General features: G+C 35.7%; 1 protein-coding gene across 5 annotated transcripts in view; it reads left to right on the plus strand.

The window, feature by feature from the left end:
- The window catches only part of Ttll7 (tubulin tyrosine ligase like 7), a 144,083-nt gene that overhangs the window by 39,131 nt on the left and 82,778 nt on the right, over positions 1 to 22,174 (plus strand). For 3 of the 5 annotated variants that reach the window (XM_076863649.1, XM_076863648.1, XM_076863651.1), the window contains exons 3-5: positions 968 to 1,019; positions 21,448 to 21,643; positions 21,843 to 21,974. The exons of 1 other annotated variant lie outside the window; for it this stretch is intronic. In XM_076863649.1, coding sequence (XP_076719764.1) covers positions 21,619 to 21,643; positions 21,843 to 21,974 — 157 coding nt within the window. In that variant the 5' untranslated portion in view covers positions 968 to 1,019; positions 21,448 to 21,618. The remainder of the gene's footprint in view (positions 1 to 967; positions 1,020 to 21,447; positions 21,644 to 21,842; positions 21,975 to 22,174) is intronic. One more of the 5 variants, XM_076863650.1, reaches the window with a different exon arrangement.

Genomic DNA, 22,174 nt, shown 5'->3' on the forward strand with positions numbered 1-22,174 from the left:
AATTTGTTCTAATTCAGTCCCTGGTACTTCTGCTTTTCTCTCTTTCTTTCTTCCCCTGTTCCTTTCCCTCTGCTCTTTACTGCTATTTGCTTATAGTTTTTTTTTTTAAATTAGTATCTTGTGGATGTACATTGTGGTGAGATTCACTGTGGTATATTCATATATGTACGTAGGAACGTTAGGTCAGATTTATTCTATTATCTTTCCCTCTCTAATCCCTCCTCTCTTCCCTTCATTCTTGTTTGTTTAGTCCATTGATCTTTCTTCTATCCTTTCCTCTTATTTTGGATTATCTTCCACATATCAGAGGAAATATTTGATCTTTGACTTTTTGGAACTGACCTTTTTCACTTAGCATGATAGTCTCCAGATCCATCCATTTACTGGCAAATGCCATAGAGTCATTCTTTTTAATGGCTAATACTTAATTTATGAATACCACTTTTTATTTATCCATTCATCTGTTGAAGGGCACCTAGGTTGGCTCCCTAGCTTAGCTGTTGTGAATTGAGCTGCTGTGAACATTGATGTGGCTGGAACACTGTATTATGCTAATTTTTAAGTCCTTTGGATATATACGAAGGAGTGGGATGCTAATTTTTAAGTCCTTTGGATATATACGAAGGAGTGGGATAGATGATGTTTTTTTTTTTTTTTTCCCTAGTATTCTGAGAAATACTCCATACTCTGTTTTCCAGAGTGGTTGCAACAATTTGTACTCATTTCCTTATGTCTTTGCCAAGGTTTATTGTTACTTGTTGTATTCTGAATAATTGTCATTCTGACTGGAGTGAGATGAAGTCTCAGTGTTGTTTTAATTTGCATTTCTCTAATTTCTAGACATGTTGAACATTTAAAAAATATACTTGCTATTCATATATGTCATATATTTGTTCTTTTGAGAAGTGTCTGTTCAGTTCCTTTGCCAATTTATTGACTAGGTTATTTTTTTTTTTCTGGTGTTAAGGTTTTTGAGTTGTTTGCATATCCTGAGTATCAATGCCCTATCTGAGAAGCAGGTAAGAAAAATTTTCTTGCATTCTGTAGATTGTTTCTTAACATACTTAATTGTTTCTTTTGGGGTGAAAAACCTTTTTAATTTGATGCCATCCCATTTATTGAGTTTTTATTTTACTTCTTGTGTTCTAGGAGTTAAGGAAGTCAGTTCCTGAGGCAACATGTTGGAGTGTTGGGCCTACATTTTCTTCTAGCAGGTGCAGGGTCTCTGCTCTGATACCTAGATCTTTAATCCACTTTGAGTTGAGTTTTGTGCAGGGTGAGAGACAGGGTTAAATTTCATTCTACTACATATGAATTTCCAATTTACCCAGAACCATTTGTTAAAAAGGCTATCTTTTCTCCAGCATATGTTTTTGGTGCCTTCGTTTAGTGTGAGATAGTGGTATTTATGTGTGATTGTCTCTGTGTCTTCTATTCTTTTCCATTGGTCTTCTCCTGCTTTGGTGCCAAAACGATGCTGTTTTTGTTACTATAGCTCAAGAGTACAATTTAAGGTCTGGTATTGTGATGCCTCCTGCTTTGCTTTTCTTGCTAAGGATTGCTTTGGCTATTCCGGTTCTCTTATTTTTTTTTTTAAGTGAATTTCATGACTTGCTTTTTCTGTTTCTGGTTGAGGAACATCATTGGAATTTCAATGAGAATTGCATTTGATAGAATTGCTTTGGCTATTCTGGTTCTTTTATTCTTCCAAATGAATTTTGACTGCTCCCTTCTAGTTCTGTGAAGAATGTCATTGGTATTTTGATGAGGATTGCATTGAGTTTATATAATGATTTTGGTAATATGGTCATTTTATAAGTATTAATTCTGCCCATCCATGAACATGATAAATCTTTTTATCTTCTAGTGTCTTCTTCAGTTTCTTTGATCAGTGTTTTATAATTTTCATTGTGGAGGTGTTTTTAACTTCTTGGATAGATTTATTCCTAGTATTTTTTTTTTTTAGGTTATTGTGAATGGAATTGTTTTTCTCAATTCTTTTTCAGCAAATCCATTATTGGTGTATAGGAAAGCTATTTATTTTTGGATGCTGATTTTGTATCTTGCTGCTTTCCTGAAATTATTTGTTAGCTGTAAAAGACTTCTGGTAGAACTTCCTGGATGTTCTAAGTGCAGAACAATATCATTTGCAAACAGTGATAATTTGACTTTTTTCTTTATTTTTATCTATTTTATTTCCTTCTCTTGCCTAATTGTATTGGCTAGAATTTCAAGTACTATATTGAATAGGAGTGTGAGAGTGTACATCTTTGTATTGTTCTGAATTTTAAAGACAAGTGTTTTCAGTTTTTCCTCATTAATTATGATTTTGTCTTTGGGTTTGTTTTATATAGCCTTTATGATGAGGTATTTCTGTTCATAATGCCTTCAGCACTTTTATCATGAATGGGTAATGACAGAGGAAAATTATAAGCTATCTTTAAATAAGCAAACCTATAACTTGAAATGCTTTCAGTTTAATTTTAGTAATTACTAAGCCCAGTTTTCTAATTTAATAGTACTAAAGACAATGAATTATTCATGAAGTGATGATTTTTATTTACAACAGTGATACATTTAATATTGTGTTACATGAAATATTATTTGTAAATGACATTTCAAATTTAGTGATGTAACTCTGGATAGAATCAGTTCAATCTAGAATAAACTGAAAAATAACCATTGTCTGTCATACAAGTATGTTCTCATGTACCTGCATCCTCTTTGGAAATCTAAATATTTACTTTATTAACTTACGCTTTTACCCTTTACCCTTTTACCAAGAGTAAACTCGAGGAAAGTATGGTAATCAGGGAAATACATTGAATATCATCAAATTGTGTTCCTGATACATTTCTAAGAATATCTGTGTTTACTTTGAAGAAATAATTATAAACAATAAAATTGAATAGAGAATTTTTCAGCTATTTTTAAAAATTGTTACTTTAATTTAAAAAATTGTTTGAGCTGGGGGTGGTGGTGCTTTCCTATAATCCTAGCAACTTCGGAGGCTTGGTCAGGAGAATTGCAGTTCGAGGTTAGCCTCAGCAACTTGATGAGACCCTGTCTCAAATTAAAAAGCAAAAAAAGGATAAAGCATCTTTGGGTTGAATCCCAGTATTACCAAAACAAACAACAACAACAACAAAAGAAAATTATCGAATGCTTGGAGTGCCTGTCATGTTCAGAAGATGTTTCTTTATTAGTCAAGGGACAATTACTCTTTTGTATGATTCATAAGTACAAATAAGTAAGGATGGCCTTGTTCTGAGAATAAGGATTTTATGTTGAAATTAATGTTTGTACGTAACTCCTTATTCTTCTCATTAAGAATATATTTATAAAATTTTAAATAAGAATAAATAACAGGGATGCTTTCTATAAAAAGCTTTAATGTTCCTCATTGATATCCTTATTACAACTCACTGCCTTCTTTCATGAAGGAAAATTAATTCCATTTGACAGTTACAGATTGTCACTATGAAGTCAGCATTCTTACTTTTTCCTTGGCAGCGTAACATGAGAACTCCGTGGGGAGAAGTGTAATTATGAGGGACTTTGTATTGAGAAAGATACTTCAGCTCCCTAGCTTTACTGTTAAAAGAGATCAAGAGCAATGATAATTTTCCAGGCCAATATCTTAATTTCCTTTGAGTCTTCATATATATATATATATATTCTACTAATATTTGTAATAATGTCTTCTGCCTGGAATTCAGCTGTTTTACTGTGTTTTAGTTAGCTTTCTCACTGCTGTGATTAAAAGACCTGATCAGAACTATTGTGGAGGAGGAAAAGTGTTTTGGGGGGCTCAAGTTTCAGAGGACTCAGTTCATAGACAGTAGGCTCTATTCCTCGGGGCTCCAGGTGAGGCAGAACATCATGGCAAAAGAGTGTGGCAGCGGGTGAGGGGAAGTGGCTCACTTGATGATCAGGAAGCAGAGAGAGAGAAAGAGAGACAGACAGACAGACAGACAGACTCCACTCAGCAGATATAAAATATATACCCCAAAGGCATGCCCCAGTGACCCACTTCCTCCAGCCACCCCCATCTGCCTTAGGTTACCACTGACTGAGTTAAAGCTCTTATAACCCAGTCATTTCTCCTCTAAAGTTTCTTGCATTGTCTCACAAATGAACTTTTGGGGGGCATATCACACCCAAACTATAACATACAGTTTCATCCAAGTGATAATCAAGAAGTAAATATAATTGAGTTCTGGTTAATCAAAGAAAAGAAACCTCCCCATTGATAATGTGAATTTATATATTATCTGTTTGCCATTTGAAACCTGCTAATGTACTTATCTTCTTGGAAGATGAGTGAGGAGCAGAGGGTAAGGAAAGCAGAAAGAAATGGCAGGCAATGTCATTTTGGGGTTAGGTGAGATGAAGGGCTGGTACTCATGACACCCTGTATTTTTCTGGCTGATTTTTTTATTGCCCAGGATCACAACCACAGATACCTGTGATAGTGGCTCTTCATTATTATTTTCCACTGAGTCTACTATTGTTTTTGGCAAGTCCAATGGCATGGTGTTTTTCCATACTTTGCTTCAAATCAAGGCAGTTCCCCCCAGCAACATGGATTCTGGTCCTTATCCTGCCTAGCCCTAGAAGAACTATCACAGACAAGTGGTGGTGTATGGGAATGGTCCTAGGTTGAAATGCCGCTCCCACTTCTTCTTCAGGTTCATCACTGCAGTCCTTACTACAACTTACTATCTCCTTTCTTGAAGGAAAATTCCATTTGACCCTCAATATGACTGACTTTATGAAGTTTAGCATCCTCATTTTTCCAGCATTCTCACTTTTCCTTGAATCCAAGCTTCTTTATTTCTTGTATGCCTTTGGTCATTTTCCAGAATCCTGAAATGTTTGTTTCTTTGACAGTTTTATCATTGTCATTTGAGGAGAATTGCTGAAAGCAATCTGATTATGATTCTATATCCTTTTTTTTTTTTAAACCAGAGATTGAATCCAAGAGTGTTTTACCATTGACCTACCGTTCCCAGTCCTCTGAGACAGGATCTCACTAAGTTATTGAGGATTTTGCTAAATTGCTGAGGCTGACCTTGAACTGATCCACCTATCTTACCCTCATGAGTCACTGGGATTACAGACATGCACCACCCTGTCTGGCTCTAGGTTCATTTTCATTTGAAATATGAGAACTTATATTTTTGGTGAGACTTGCATTAGAAAACCTACCTAGGTTATTATGAATGAATAACTTAAACCATTTCCACCTCTGGGTCCAAAACTTGTGAATTTTAGAACTAGAAAGGATCTGAGTTCTACCTTCTCTCTTTTTCACATTCATGATTGTAAACCTGAGTGCCTTCTGCAGATTGTTGATGTCATTGATTTAGAAATAGCTCATGCATGAGTCAGTCATTGCTTTCCCCTGCCCTGTGCACAGGCAGGAACTGATGTCCTTCCTCTGTGCTCAGCCCTCTGACTCTGAGCTAATCCAGGTCTAAGTGCAGAAGGATTCTCAGCCCTGCCCAGGGGTGAGTCTTTTGTGAATTGCGGTGTATTGAACCTGAAGCACAAGCAGTCTTTGTTTCCAGGAGATTTGGATGCACATTCTAGTTTGAGAACTACTGGCATGGTGTAAAAGCTTAAACGGTGTTTACTGCTGCCATGAGTTCTGTATACTAGACATTCTGATAGCTAGTAAGTTGTTGTTTCTTACTATAGCTAAGATCAATTGCATTCAAGACACCATTGTTTTTTTCACTTGGGCAAAGAACTGCAATTTCAATTATGTAACAGTGCTTTCTTAATATTGCAGTTTATTTCATACATGTTGAAAGAATCTCTAGAGGTGGTTTTTAAGCATCACATATCACTTTCATCCATATAGAGAAAGGACAATACAAATAAAATACATTGATTAAAGCATTCCTTAAAAAATTCTTTACATTGGAAGAGAAACTCTTTTGAATTTCTTCTTGATTCAGTTCTCATACCAAGGTATCCATTGAGAGTCAATGTTGTAAGTATTTTATTTTACTCTTACATTTAAAAAAATATTTATTTATTTATGTATGTATCTTTAGTTTTAGGTGGATACATTAGTTTGTTTTATGTGGTGCCGAGGATCGAACCCAGTGCCTCATGCATGCTAGGTGAGCACTCTACCACTGAGTCACCACCCCAGCCCCTACTCTTATATTTTTATTGGTGTGTTAAAATTATGCACATAATTGGCAGTTGTTATTAAATATTCATATATGCACACAATATAACATTATAATGTGATCAGTTTTGTTCTCCAGTACCAGTATTTCTTAAAAGAGTTCCACTGTTGTATACGGGATTTTTCTTTCCGCTTCCACACTGATGCTGTGAATTTTGTTGTGTATGCGCAGACGGTGATAACGCTGTCAGGACTGCCACCTGGCTGACAGCAGTGATAAGATACAGCATGATTCTCAGAGGTTCGTTTTAAGTGGTATAAAAGAAAACACAACAGTGTGGCTTAGAATCAAAGAAGAGTGGGGGTAATCATGGGTAGTATATTATCTCCGATTTCCTCACCTTTGTTATAGATATACATTTTATTGATTGTTCTTTATACAATGTCCCCATCCATTTATTTCTCTTATAATAATCATCCTTGCTTTATATCTTGGTTATATTTATATGGTTTATCTTTTCATCTGGAATCTTCTTGCTGTATAAAACATTTTCAATTGTAATTTTAGTTATATGAAATATAACTAATCCTACAGAATAATGAATGAATTAGTCTGGGTTTGCCAGAGAAACAAACAATAGTTTTTTTTTTTTTTTTTTTTTGTGTGTGTGTGTGTGTGTGTGGAGAGTCGGGGCAGAGGGAGGAAGAGGAAGAGAGAACAAAGATACTGATTTAAGAAATTGGATTATGTGATGATGAAGGTTTGCAAGTCTAGTAGGCTGACAGGAAAGAGTTGAAATTGCAGTTTGAGTCCAAAGACAATCTGAGGCTGAATTCCCTCATTCTAGGGGAAGCTCAGCTTGTTTTCTCTTAAACTTTTAGCTGATTGGATGAGGCCCACACACATTATGGAGAGTTATTTGCTTTACTCAAAGTCGATAGATTTAAATTAATTCATCTACAAAGTACCTTCACAGCTACATCCAGACTGGTATTTGAACAAATATCTGGGTGTTGTGGCCTCTCAAAGTTGTCACATCAAATTAATCATCACAATGAGATTACCTGTATGCATGATCTTAATCTTGTGATGCCAAATCTTGATCCGCCAAAGGTACAGTTTCTGAGTGAATTTGATCATTCCTGAGTGCTAGTACCATTTTTACCTATTGCTGTTTATTTAATAGTTAGTGGCAAGATTCACTTCTCAGACTCTATGATCTTGGGGTGTGGGACGATGTGAAAGTCAGGTCTATTGATGAGAAAGAAGAGCTTGAAGTATTTAGTTCCTTAAACACATACTCACTGTGACTTACAAATGCAGCGCCTGATGCCCAGTGCTGTGGAGAGTGCAGGCTCTACACACTGCACCTTTGCCCTTAAGAAACAGCATGATACTGGCACCAAAACAGGCTGGTAAACCAATGGTACAAAATAGAGGACACACAGACTAACCCACAAAATTACAGTGCTAAAAGCATGCACTGGAAAAAGGATAGTATCTTCAACAAATGGTGCTGGGAAAATTAGAAATCCATATGCAACAGAATGAAATTGAACCCTGTCTCTCACCATGCACAAAAGTTAACTCAAAATGGATCAAGGATCTAGGAATTAAACCAGAGACTCTGTATCTAATAGAAGAAAAAGTAGGCCCTAAATCTCCATCATGTGGGGCTAGGCCCCAATTTCCTTAATAAGACACCTATAGCACAAGAATTAAAACCAAGAATCAAAAGATGGGATGAATTAGAACTAAAAAGTTTTTTCTCAGCAAGAGAAATAATATGTGAGGTGAGTAGGGAGCCTACATCCTGGAAACAAATTTTTACCCCTCACCCATCAGATAGAGCTCTAATCTCTAGGGTATACAAAGAACTCAAACAGCTAAACACCAAAAAAACAAATAACCCAATCAACACATGGGCCAAGGACCTGAACAGACACTTCTCAGAAGAGGATATACAATCAATCAACAAATATACGAAAAAATGCTCATCATTGCTAGCAATCAGAGAAATACAAATTAAAACTACCATCTCACTCCAGTAAGAATGGCAGCCATTATGAAGACAAACAACAACAAATACTGGCAAGGATACGGGAAGAAGGTACACTCATCCACTGCTGGAGGGACTGCAAATTGGTGCAGCCAATTTGGAAAGCAGTATGGAGATTCCTTGGAAAGCTCGGAATGGAACCACCATTTGACCCAGCTATTCCTCTTCTCGGACTATACCCAAAGGACCTAAAAACAGCATACTACACGGACACAGCCACATTGATGTTTATAGCAGCACAATTCACAATAGCTAGACTGTGGAGCCAACCTAGATGCCCTTCAATGGATGAATGGATAAAAAAAAAATGTGGCATTTATGCACAATGGAATATTACTCAGCACTAAAAAATAATAAGATCATTGCATTTGCAGGGAAATGGATGGCATTACAGCAGATTATGCTAAGTGAAGTTAGCCAATCCCAAAAAAACAAATGCTGAATGTCTTCTCTGATATAAGGGAGGTGACTCAAAATTCGGTAGGGAGGAAGAGCATGGGAAAAGATTACCTCTAGATAGGGAAGAGAAGTGGGAGGGGAAGGGAGGGAGAAGGGGAATTGCATGGAGAAAGGAGACCCTCATCATTATACAAAATACATGTATGAAGATGTGAGAAAAAAAAAGAATAGCATTACCTTAGATTAGGTAGAGAGAAGTGATGGGAGGGGATGGGGGATAGGAAGGATAGTAGAATGAAAAGACATTATTATTACTATGTGTATATATGTGACTGCATGACCAATGTTATTCTGCAACCTGTTCACTCAGAAAAATGAGAAATTATATCCCATCTGATTCAAATGTATGATATGTCAAAGTCATTGTACTGTCATGTGTAATTAAAACAAATAAAAAATTAAAAAAAGGAAGCTAATATTTTAGTTGACGTGAATTTTGGAAGGCATTCAAGTGAAATTTTTAATTTAATAATTGAATAATAATAATGTAAGTATTTAAAATGCATCCCAAATATATATTGTCGTAATATTTGTCTTTTCCATGTTCTTAATGTAAATAAGTCTGTTTTTGTTTTAATAGAGTGCCTGAGAATAGAGAAATGAAGTTTTTCAAAGAAATGAGTTAATATACATTTAAGCAATATGGCATGATCATCTAAACCAGCTTAAGCCAGAAACAGATGAGTTTTGCAGTACATTGATTAAAATTTCTCTAATAAATGTGATATTTTTTCCCAGTGAGACTTTATGTTGGATAATTCTGAATACTACGTATGATTAAAAAAAAAAAAAAAGTAAGTCCAGATCCCATGAGGCACAACTGAGAAATCAACTGGCTTTTTTTTTTTTTTTTTTTTTTTTAGTATACAAGTTAATTTATAGCACTAAGATGCACATTGTGGGTATATAGTACATATGGTTTTATAGACATCTAGGGCCAATCCTCATTCTTGAGTATATTTATAGTTGATGAGAACAGTATGTCACGGATTCTGGATGTGTTTTTATTTTTCAAGTAATTTGTGAACTGATAACATTTTCTAAAAGAAAAATGTGTACATCAAAGACAGGAGGCACACACATTCATTTATTATAAGTATTAATGCATATTGATTGTACAAAGTGATGGAACAGTGACATTTCCATACATGTATATATTGTGCTTTGATCATGTCCACCCTCCCCTTTACCTTTTTTTTTGCTCTCCCTTTTCTCCCTATCACCCTCCTTCCCTTTCTCTAATAGTCCCTCTTGTATTTATAAGTTTGTTTGTTTGTTTTAGTTTCTGCATATGAGAGAAAATGTGATACTTGTCTTTCTATGTGTGGCTTATTTTGCTTAAAATGATGTCCTCCAGTCCCGTCTAGCTTCCTGAAAATGACAAGATTTTCTTCTTCTTTTTGGCCAAATAATACTACATTGTGTGTGTGTGTGTGTGTGTGTGTGTGTGTGTGTGTGAGAGAGAGAGAGAGAGAGAGAGAGAGAGAGAGAGAGAGAGAGAGAGAGAGATATTATGCATTCATCTGTTTTTAGGCAATTCACCTGTTGACAGGCACCTGGGCTGATTACATATGTTGGCTGTAGTGAATATTCGGGTTCCTCTTTTGCATTCTGACTTCATTTCCTTCTCATAATACCCAAGAGTGGATAGCTGGATCATATGGAAGTTCTGTTTTTAATTTTTTAGGAACCTCTATACTGCTTTCCACAGTGGCTGTACTAATTTACAGTCCCATCAGCAGTGTAGAAGAGTTTCTTTTTCTCCATATCCTTGATAGCTTTTGTTATTTTTTGATAATAGCCATCCTGACTGGGGTGAGATAGAATCTCAGGGTAGGTTTGATTTGCATTTCCTCTAAAAGCTAAAGGTTCTGAGCATTTTTTTCTTATATTTATTTGCCATTTGTATTTTGTCTTTTGAAGTGTCTATTTGGATCATTTGTCCATTTTTTTTGATAGGATAACTTGTTCTTTTGTTGTTACGTTTCTGAATTCTTCATATATTCTGGATATTAATCCTCTTGTCAGATGAATAACCAACAAAGATTTTTCTCACATTTTGAAGATTGTCTTTTTATTCCATCAACTGTTTTCTTTTCTGTGCAGAAGCTTTTTAATTTGCTGTAATCCCGTTTGTCAATTCTTGCTTCATTTCCTGAGTTATTAGAATCCTATTCAGGAAATTGGTACTGGTGGCAATATCTTGAAGTGTTTCCCCTGTTTTTTCCTAGCAGTTCCAAAGTTTCATTTCTTAAATTAAGATCATTGATCTACCTAGGATCACACAAAAGAAAACAAAACAAAGCAAAAAGATTATTGATCTATTTTGATTTTTTTTTTTAACAGGGTAAGAGACAGGGGTCTAGTTTCCATCTTCTACATTTGGATATTCAGTTTTTTTAGCACCTTTTGTTGAAGAGGCTATTTTTTTTTCTGTAATGTAAGTTTTTTAAAACACTTTTGTCAGGAATGAGTTGACTGTAGATATGTTGGTTATTTCTGGTCCTCTACATTCCATTTGTCTACATGTTTGTTTTCATCCCGGTGTGCCTCTGCATGTCCCTGAGGACAGAGGAAGGCTATAGGATATCAAAGATTTGTGCTGGGGGCATGATGGTGGTGGGTTCTGTGCAATTCTCCATCCAGTTTTGGTGTTTTCAGTCCTTACTTCCCACCCCATGCCACCATGTGCAACTGCTTACTTTCCTAGACTCTAGTAGCTGGCTTGTCAAAAGGAGGCATGTTCTGTCTCTTCTGCCCTGATTCTCAAAGCATTGACCTCAGACCATAGGGCCCTTCCCAAGATGGCAGAGAACTTCTCCAGAGTCAGTTCATCATGCATATGTCTAGTCTGTGTTTCTAAAGGGTGCTGAATTCTGTGCCAGTGGTGTTTACTAGAACTCTTCCTCTTTCTCCTCTCCTCTTGCCAACCCCATCCCTGCCATGCTTCCATGCAATTGGTTTTTGTTCATTCTCTTTCACTCTCTATTCACTTCTCTTCCACTATCCAACATCTCTGTGTTTTTCCAAATCTCTTGGAGAGACTAGTCTGTCCACTGTTGAACTCGGGTCACCCACCTCACTGAGCAGCTACATGGTAGTTGTTTTCATTCTGTCTCAAGGAGATACAGGCAAGTTCTTGTTGCTTTTTATCTGCTATCTTTGGAAGCATGTATATTATCTTTGGCATGTATTTTTTTTTTCCTAAAGTACCCAAGGAGATGATGAGCATTGAAAGATATTAGCTGCTTTAATATCATCTGTAATGAAATAATGAAGAACAAATAAACTTAAACATATTGATGACACATCTTTATAGTATTTACCATGTGTGAGAAGAGAAGATAGTGGTCAAGAAAAGGAATGAAGGATTAAAAAAATGAATTTGAATTATTCAGAATATCTGTGGAGATTATATTATTCTCCACTGGTTAACTTCAGGACCCAGTTCTATTCTGCATTCCATTATTGTTTATTAGAGTGAAGGACAAAAATAATTCTTTTCCTCTGCATTTCCATAAAAGGAAATGCCTCATGACAAAGATTGTAGTGAAAGAGAGAGAGTGTTTTCAAAGAGCTGGAATGACTTCTGGAAAAGAGTTCTATTTTAAAATGAGCTACACTTATTAAATATAGCTGATTTGATTTAATTTTCTCAACAGACAGTCTGTTAGATAAAGGGTGTTAATATTTTATTTCTCTTCAAAGGTTATCTTGTAAATTCGCTTTGCATCTCAGCTAATAGTTCAGAAACAAAATAGTCTTATTATTCTCTTTCAAAATGTTAGACTCACATTCTAGCTTAACTAATGGAGGTATATGCTGCATTCTGTGGGCTAGGTCTATGGGTTTACCTTATTCCACATGGATTTTGTGAACTTTGATTCTTGGACCATGCCATAATTTACTGGGATTTAATTTAATTGTGAGGGATTTGAAAGCTGTGACAAATTTATCTGATTCTAGAAGTTAGTACAATTAATTTCTTTCTAATTTTAAATTCAAAGACTTCCTAAAGAACTATAGCCCCTAATATGGTAGCTAAGCAGTTGCTCCTGTATTCCAGGATCTGTGTTTAGCATGGAGAATATGTAACTTAAGACACTTTGCAAGCTGTCTCAGAGAGGAAACAGGTAAGGGAGCCTTCTCTTATTTCATATAAGTTATGGCATTTTAGGCAAAGACATTTTGGAGTAATTTTCTTAATTTAAAAAAAAAAAATCAAACCTAAATTATTCCTCAGGCTCTGTGTAGAGGGAAGATGGGGACCAGCATCTGTAGGCATGTATCTTCTCAGACTCAAATCCAGTTCAGAAAAATAACCAATCTTCCCAAGTCTGAAAATTAGCCCCAGTGCTGACTCTCACTGGCTTTCATTGGACCCATGTTCATTGCGGAACCAACTCCATGGTCAAGGGGATGGAATTCTTTAATTGTTTTAGGCTAAGTCATTGACCCATTCTTGGAGCTAGGATCAGCATCATCCCACCAAAAACACCTGTGAAGGAGATAATGCAAAATAGGCCGATTGGCTGGCATATTGTTTATTTCATGCTGAAGTTACCTGAAGAGCTGGAATGACAGAAAGGGCCATTTGACCTGATTTTCCCTAGATGCAGGTTCTTTTGAGAGAAATATCCTTCATATACCAGTTTGGAAATAGGTCGTGATTACCAGAGATTAGTAATGGGGCTGCATTGAGCCTCAATAAGCAAAACCCTTGAAGTGACCCTTATCTCCCACAAGTTTCTCCTTCCTCTATACCTATACCACACACCATAGATCTCTTTGTGACATCCCTAGAATTTGTTACCTTACTCAAGGTATCCATTTATCCTGTTCCATTCCTTCTTAGATTTTTTTGTTATTTGCCTAAAAAGCATCATGTTCTGGTCATTTCTTCAGACCTTACTCTTTGTGATGATCCACTTGTATATCTAAAATTAATAATTCTTTTACACCTTCTCTTGTTAATTGGCTTTTGTATTAATTGGGTTCCTAAGCCAGCCAATGAGTATACATAACAGCTAAAGAGGTACGTGATCTCTCTTTCCCCTACATAGGGGTTGAGAATGAGGGAGAAGTGCTTCACCAGAGGAAAAATAGATTACTTTTGGCAGAAAATGGGTAAACATAGACTGTGGCAAAAATGATAGTGTTCAGAATCACTGTATCAATCACTGTATCAGTGACTTTGCATTTGGCTTGTGTATCTTTTTTTTTTTTTTTAAAGAACCAAAACAGTAATTTCTCTTGGAGTAGCCTGTTCATTCGAAGGTGCAGTTAAGTGATTGTAACAGAAGCTTAAAGTAACAGTGGCTTAAACATGATGGAGGTTTATTTTCTCTGGAGCTGGGCTATCTAAGGTTGACATAACATTTCCAAGACAAAATCAATGTCACTGGCATTGCCTTAGCTCCTGCAATCACATTTTCTTTCCAGTTTGGAATGAAGAAAAATAAATAAGTGCTTTCAAGGTGTTTTTCTGGGAAGTCCTGCTTAACAACTTTAATTTCTGCCTCATTGGCTCATCAGTCCCCATGTTCATGGCCACATACACATGCATGTAAGGAAGTCTGGGAAAGGGAATTATTTAAGCCATCTCTAATAAGCCTCAACAGGTGGTTTGTTTGCAAGGACAATTTAGTAAATACCTACTAGGTAGGTGACTAGTAATGTTAACTAAGTGCTATTAACTAATATGGGCAGCACAGGAGGTTTATTTAACAATTCAATGAATTTTATAACTTAAAATTTAAAATTCATGAAAGCAAGTGAAAATACAATTAGCAGAACTAATATATGCCCTGAAATTGGTACCAAGGTATACTTTGAGTATTAAACAAGGAGTTCAACAGAAAATTAAAGATAACTCTAATGTATTTCTCTTGGATGCTTGACATTCAATGTTAGGTGTATCATGATATCCTTTACCAAGATAGGAAAATAAAAGGAATATCAGGTTTTCAGAAAGAAGTTAACGAGTTAAGTTTTGGATGTTTAAAATGGTAAATGCTGGCATCAAATGACATTTGGTTGATGTCATCTGTTCACCAGCTAGGCAGCTGCACATTTTAATATCTATTGTGCATTATCTGGCAAACAACACATGGCTTGCTATTTTAGAAATTTTCCACTTCCCTTGTTCCCTCTCTTCCATCTTGTTTGATTCCCTCTCCCCAGGACCTTGGTTATGCTAGGCAAGTACTCAGCTACTGAGCCACAGTTCTATCCCATACTTTCACATTTTGATCCAACTCTAGAAAGAGCTGGGTCCAAAGAACAATCAGTTCCAATGGCATAGCTTAGAACAAGAGTTCTTTGTGTACTAAAGCGTTGTTTGGGTGTTTGGAGGATATGAAGTTCAACTCTCCTGGTCTGGGTTCAGTATCTTGCAGGATGAGGGACTAGGAGGAGGCGAGTGGTTTGACAAAAGTAAGCCAAAAATGAGAAAGTTAACTGATATTATCATGTGAGATTTCTAGGGAGTAGATGCAATTTATTTTTAGGCTATTGGAGTACTATTTAGATATGAAATATTATATTCTAGGGGAAAATATTATATTCTAGGAGAAATGTATCCAGTCTTTCAACTCATTTAAGCATTTGATAGACACATTATGAAATAATTTTGTCTTCTGTCAGTTTAAATAACTGTAACTGTTACTTACTTTGGCCTTTTCCATCCATCATTTATTGAGTGAGTTTTGCCTTTTTTATTATCCTAAGTAGCAAAAATACAGACATTAATAAGGAAAAATGCTTCTAAGATATGCTGTGTTATCATTATCTTTTTATCAGTACCCCTGCTTTTTATTGTCACTCTAAGCTAAATTCTAAGGACAGGATACACTACAGACCTAAGTGTAGGTGATGTAGTTTAATCATAAATACTGAACAAATACATAAATACTGAACTAAGCAAGCTTAGTGTTTGTCAACATTAATTCATTACAGAATGAATAAATAGTTCTGTTTGTTCTTCCAGAATATCACAATTGATTCATTATAGCTATCAGGTTTGTAGAAGTGGTTGATCAAATGATTCTTTCAAATATCTGGAAGAAACTACAACTTTAGCTATGGCTTTGGGGAATATGCCCAGCCGGAAAAGGAGTCAAGAGTTACTATGTAGGGGAGTAAGTAGCTTCTCTAAACCCCTTACTTTGTACAATGAGTGGTGTCAATGCATTGTTGTTACTGGGGGCATTTGGGTGATGTCATTTGTTCACCAGTCATGCAGCTGTGCATTTTGAAGTCTATTGTCATTTCTTGGCAGATAGCACAAAAATAGGATCAGTTTTGCTTTGGAAGGGACCTTTTTGTGGTCCCCATTTATAAAATTAGATGTTTTCTTTATCCTTTATCTCCAATTACAAATTGGCCTTCTTTTTTTGTAGGCATTTTTTTCATTTTGATGCATGGTACCAATTCCTATCCTATTTCCTAAGTCAGAAATCTCCAAGTCATTTGAGATTATTTTTCCCTTCTTGACCACTGAGTCCTATTGCTATTCTGTAGTAGCAGTATTCTTCTCCCTGTGATCAAGCTCTTAGCATCTCCTTCCTGTACTTTAGAATACCCTTCTAAGACTCTTTTCTCCACTCCTGCACTCACAAGAACTATGTACTCTATCAAAAGGAAATCTGGATTATGTTACTCCCCTTAGTGCCCTTTAGAGATGCCACAATGCATACAAATTAGGAACACACTTAACATTCCACAGTGTGATTTAGAACACAATACGTCCAAAAAGACACACAATGGCTCAAGCAAAAGTATTATGGCTGTTTCATTTCTACCTGTTATTTCAAAAGGTTAACCTGTGATCAGTGTATACTTGTTCTTTTTATTAGGAAATATGCCTGTGATATGTAGAAGGATACAGATGCTCACTCTGTATACCAGGGCTAGCTACTGTGTCTTCCTCCTTCCTCTCAAGAGGTATCAGATTTGGTGTTTGTCATTCCCACCTAGTTCTTTATATTTTTGTTTCATATGTATTTTCTAAGCTACCTAAAACACTATATATAGATTTATAAATATATAAAACACACATATACTCACACACACAAACACACACACATAACAGTTATTTAGATAGCTTTTATTTACTGTGTCCAAAATACCTGACAGGAAAAATTTAGAGGAGGGAAAGTTTATTTGGGATTAATGATTTCAGAGATCTCAGTCCATAAATGGCTGACTCCACTGCCCTGGGCCCAAGGTAAGTAGCATATCATGGATGAAGAGCCCAGCAGAAGAAAGCTGCTCAGCTCATTGTGAGATCAGGAAGGAGAGAGAGAGAGAGAGAGAGAGAGAGAGAGAGAGAGAGAGAGAGAGAGAAGGGGGAGGAGGGAGGGAGGGAAGGGGTGGGGGTGGGGGTAGGGAGGAGGTGTCACAAGTAAGATGAAACCTTTTAGGGCATTCCCCCAGTGACCCTCCTCCTCTAGCCATGCCCCACATGTGTACAGTTACCACCCAGTCAGTCCATTCAAACTAAGAAGGACTGACTAGGTTATAGCTCTCATAATCTAATCATTTTACCTCTGAATATTTCTGTATGGACAGGAACTTTGGGGGGCATCTCATAACCAAACCAACCATCTATCTATCTATACCTATCTATCTATTTCTATCTATCTATCTATCTAATGAAAACATCACCATTCTTTGGTGGATATGTAGTGTGATCAAGAAATAGACCTTAATTATTTTAAGTTCCTGAGATTTTCTTTTTTATTTGAGGCAAAATATACTTTGTTCTGACTAATAAAATTTGTGGGTTTTTTTGTGGGTTTTGATAACGAAAAGTCCTGCAAAAGGAGGATAATTATGAAAATGAGATGGGGAATAAGCTAGATTCCAAAATGTCACCTATGATGCTAGGTGACAAAAAGAGAACAAAAAGGTTGATGGCTTTTGTTATAAATATGAAAATGTTGACACAAACTTTTATTATAGTATTTTACTTTTTTTGAATAGTGAAGTATGCACGGGGTACTAGAAGGTTGTTCGTAAAGGCCTGTCTCCCTTGGCCCTTTCCCCAGCCATAGTAGGCCACTACTGCAGTCTGTATATATTCCATGTATTCTTCTATTGGATTACCCAAGTGGCAGTATAATAACCTTTTTTTTTTTTTTTTACTTTTAAAACATGAAATAATAGATTGTAAACAGTAATGTGTTTTCCTTTCAGAGATTCATGACTTTCCTCTGCTTACTCCCAGCTATCATGGCTGATTTTTTTCAGCTCATTGTCTTAGTCCATATGTGTTGTTACAACAAAATACCACAGATGGGGTAGTTTATCTATAATTATAATTTTCCTAATTATTAAGACTGGAAATCTCCTCATCAAGGGGCCGGAAGTATCCTTGTTCACTGAGGACTGCACTCTTTGCTTCTAGGCTGCCACCTCATTGCTGTGTCCTCTGGAAGGGATGGCCTTAGATGGCATAAGGGCTGGAAAGGCAAAAAGGGCCAAAAGCTGTGTGAGGGCTTTTTTATAAGGTTATTAAGTCCCATTCATGAGGGAGGAGCTCTCACCATCTAATCAGCCTCTAAAAGCCACCCACCCCCAGTACTGTTGCATTGGGGATTAAGTTCATCATGATTTTGAAGGACACATGAATGTTCAAGCCGTAGCACTCATGAGCAGGTGCTTTTTGGACACTGTCTCAGGCACCAATCAAGGCTCTGGGAGTGGAGGAATGAAAAAGATGGACAAAACCTACGTTGTTTAGGGGGAGCTTGCCTTCTTGGCTGGTGGTTATAATAGAGGTATAAGTAAAGATCTCCATGATAGACCAGAGGAGGGAGAAATGAATTTCTTCAAACACAATAAGAGGAAGATTTCAGGGAAAAGCGGACGTGTATCTGGACTTTAAGTGATTGGTAGAAGTTCAACGGGAAAAACTGGAAAGAAAAGATTCAGTAGCACATTTGTACTGGAATTATTTTGGTTTTATTTCAATTGTGTGTTATCTATTGTACTAGGAAGTTCTATATTCAAGGTTCCTATTGGCTTGAAAATTTGGCAACTTGTTTTCTTTTAAAAATGATTTGTTTTGTTTCTTTTTCTTAGGAGTCATTTTCTGATGACCTACTTTTTTTTAACCTGTTTATTTAGGTGAAATAGACATGAACATTTTTATAAATGCTTTTTATCTGTTTTTTTCCTTTTTTCTAAAATTCATAATAGTTTTTTCTTTGTTTCACTTTTTTAAAATAATTTTTTATGCCTATGTTACATTAGGTGCCTATGGTTGACACTCTCAACTTTGGATGCATTCTAGAATTACTTGAAGAGCTTTAAAAATGCCATTGACTAGACTATTTGTTTCTGAGGTTTAGTCTGGGCATCAAGATTTTCAAAAGCTCTTCAGGTGTTTCCCCTTTGCCCTCAAACTTTAGAAACCATTGACTTAAGAATTTTAGAAAGTAATTAAAACATGCTGTTTGGGGAAAGTAAATAACTGTGGCTCACCTGAGTAGCGTGATCAATCTGTCATCTTAAATTTCTTGTCTGGAATAAAGTGAAATAATTAGAATTGGGATGATATACATTGAAGTCCTCACATTTGATAAATATTTTTATCAAACCATAAAAAGAATTAAATGAAGCCTATATATGGATAGAATAATTTCCAAGACTTAGATTCCTGTAAGAATGGGATAAATTGTCTTATTATTGGATAGACTTCAAACTCTATACAAAAGAAATACAAGATTTGTTACAAATTAGCAAACTTGCTCACAGAGCCTGGTGGTGTTAGGTGAACATTGTTTTCAAACTCTTCTTGACTTTGGCACCTACTTTTAATGTACTGAGTACACTGATACTATAAAGGGAGCCTTTGTTTACTCTAGTAACAAGATGTTGGACTTGACCTGGTAAACTCGTTACCTCCTGAAGTATCAGAAAACCTCTAGAAAGATATGGAGCTGAACTCTATGCTTCTACTGTCTTTTCTTCTGTGACGCGATCTAGTCTGTGTCCAGCTTACAATAAAAAACCGAAGGGAGGTTTAGCGATGTTTACTATGATTTCACTGTTTGGTTTTAAGTATCGCAAATACTATTGCAGTATGTATTGCAAGACATGCCAGAATACAGCTATGGCTTGCAGTATGTACTGCACTAGAATTGTAGACTTCTTATATGCCTATGTAGCCTATTAGCATGGTATCTGAAAATAGTGAAATTCAATGAAGAGAATATTTAATTAGGATTGAGTTCAAAGTCTAGGGTTACAGTTTCTAAGCTGCTTTATCTCATCTCCAGCCTTAGTTTCTACATCTGGAAAATGGGGAAGAATTGAACTGAAGTTTTAATGTTGGTTAATGAGATAAACTGTTTTAAATATTAACACATTGCCACTGTTCTGAAATAATAGATCACTAGTTTTGAAATAATGGTATTTGGGATGATATATCTGAGTCCCATTTAATGTTGCTGTATTTCTGAATTTCTGAAGAACCAAATAAATTTCCTAGTAAAGGTGTTGGTAACATGCCTTTATCATAATAATAGGTTTCATAATTTTTCATTGCGCTTAGAGACGTTTTATAAAACTCAAAGATTCTTAACATTTATGAAGGGAAAAATCAGAGTGTTGATAATATAGATCTCACAATATAGTCAGGGCATAGAAACCTAAGTTTATACATATACAGTACCCACACAATATGTACTATAGGCCATGTTGTCATGCAGATCAACGTGGTTTATTCATTTAAAAATGCTTGTTGTGTTTCTTTATGTACACAAATAAGATCATCATGGTGATAACCCCTCCTACTTTATGCAGCTTAAAATTGTTCTTATTTTTAAAGACACAATTCAAATGTGGTCTATTTTATTATTATTCCTTTATTCCCCCTTCAAAACAAATCCCTTTTCCACATTCACTCAGCAAGCTGTCTCTACCCTGGTGATTATTTTATAAAATACCAATATTTTACACATATTAAAAATATCACTGCAGTTATATTTTAGGTATTAGATTGAAGGTTGCATGGTTTCTGGTTAAGGAAGTCTGGCTCTGACATTAGAAGTATCTTCATTTTGGGGCAGGAGCTGTGGCTCAGCGGTAGAGCGCTCACCTAGAATGTACGAGCCCCTGGGTTTGAGCCTCAGCACTACATAAAAATGAAGAAATAAATAAAATACAGGTATCATGTCCATTTATAACTTAAAAAAATAAACAAATATTTTTTAAAAAGTTTCTTCATTTTAATTTCCACTTTTGTCTCTCAGCAGACAAAATTGTTTGTTCTTTACAAGCTCAATTTAGTTACCTATGATATGGAGACAAAAAGCTTCTACCTCAAAGTCTTGCTGAAATTAAGTGGCATAATATAAAATGCTGAAGATTGAAAGTGTTCAATAAGTGGTAGTGAATTTTTTATTGTTGTAATCATGTAAAAATGATACATAATTTCATAAAATCCCCTCCACTTGACACACTCTTTCAGGACCGAGACCATCACTTGGCATTTTGTATAACTTTTTTTAATATTTATTTTTTAGTTGTAGTTGGACACAATGCCTTTGTTTTATTTATTTATTTTTATGTGGTGCTGAGGGTCAAACCCAGGCGGGCCCTTTACTGCCTCAACCCATTTTGTATATGTTTAAGAAGAAGTTCATTAATAAATACTTATTGATCAAATACATTAATTTTTGTCATTACTTGAATTTTAAAAAAATAGCATTGGCATATATAAAAAATTCATAAAACATTTTTTTTCTAAATTATTTTGTTTTAAAATCCCTGTAGGTACCTTCAAAGTTCATAAGTGTCTTAAAATCTGAGGATTCCACCAAGATAATATGATAAGAACTCGCAATGACTTGGAACCACATCCTACTTAAACTAATGTAAGACGTGCAGATTTCATGAGAGTGTGGTACAGCTGCGAACATTGCTTTCCCATTGGCATAGGCAGTAATGCCATCTCTGCCTCAGGAGGGAGGTGAGCAGACTGGCTGAGCCACATTACACCATATGATATGTTGTAGATCATTACTGTTTACTGTTGAGTGTGCAAAATTACTTTTATACTTTTGAAGTACCATAATTCATAATTTTACCTTGTTGGGGTAAAATTTGTGTTTCTGGTGTGGATATTTTTCAATTTCAGTTATAGGTTGTTTTTTACATTTCTTTTAAAGTTATTCAGGGACCCTCTCCCCTGGATCTGAATATGGAGTTACCTTATCAAAGCACCATGAAAAGAAAAGTTAGAAAGAAGAAAAAGAAGGGAATCATTACTGCAAATGTTGCTGGGACAAAATTTGAAATTGGTAAGTCTCCTCAGAATCACAGGATTTAAAAAATTGCTGGAAAAACTGATTTGGTGTTGAAAACATCATAAAATTGCAGAGAGATAACTATCTTTTATGTAATGGGTTTTTAAGTGCTTCGTATAAAATTTCTGACATGCTAGAAGGATTCTTTTTCTATGCAGTGGAGGATGATATCCTTAAAAAGATCCTAAGTGGTT

This window comes from Callospermophilus lateralis, chromosome 7 (genome assembly GCF_048772815.1).
Source record: "Callospermophilus lateralis isolate mCalLat2 chromosome 7, mCalLat2.hap1, whole genome shotgun sequence".
Lineage (NCBI taxonomy): Eukaryota > Metazoa > Chordata > Mammalia > Rodentia > Sciuridae > Callospermophilus > Callospermophilus lateralis.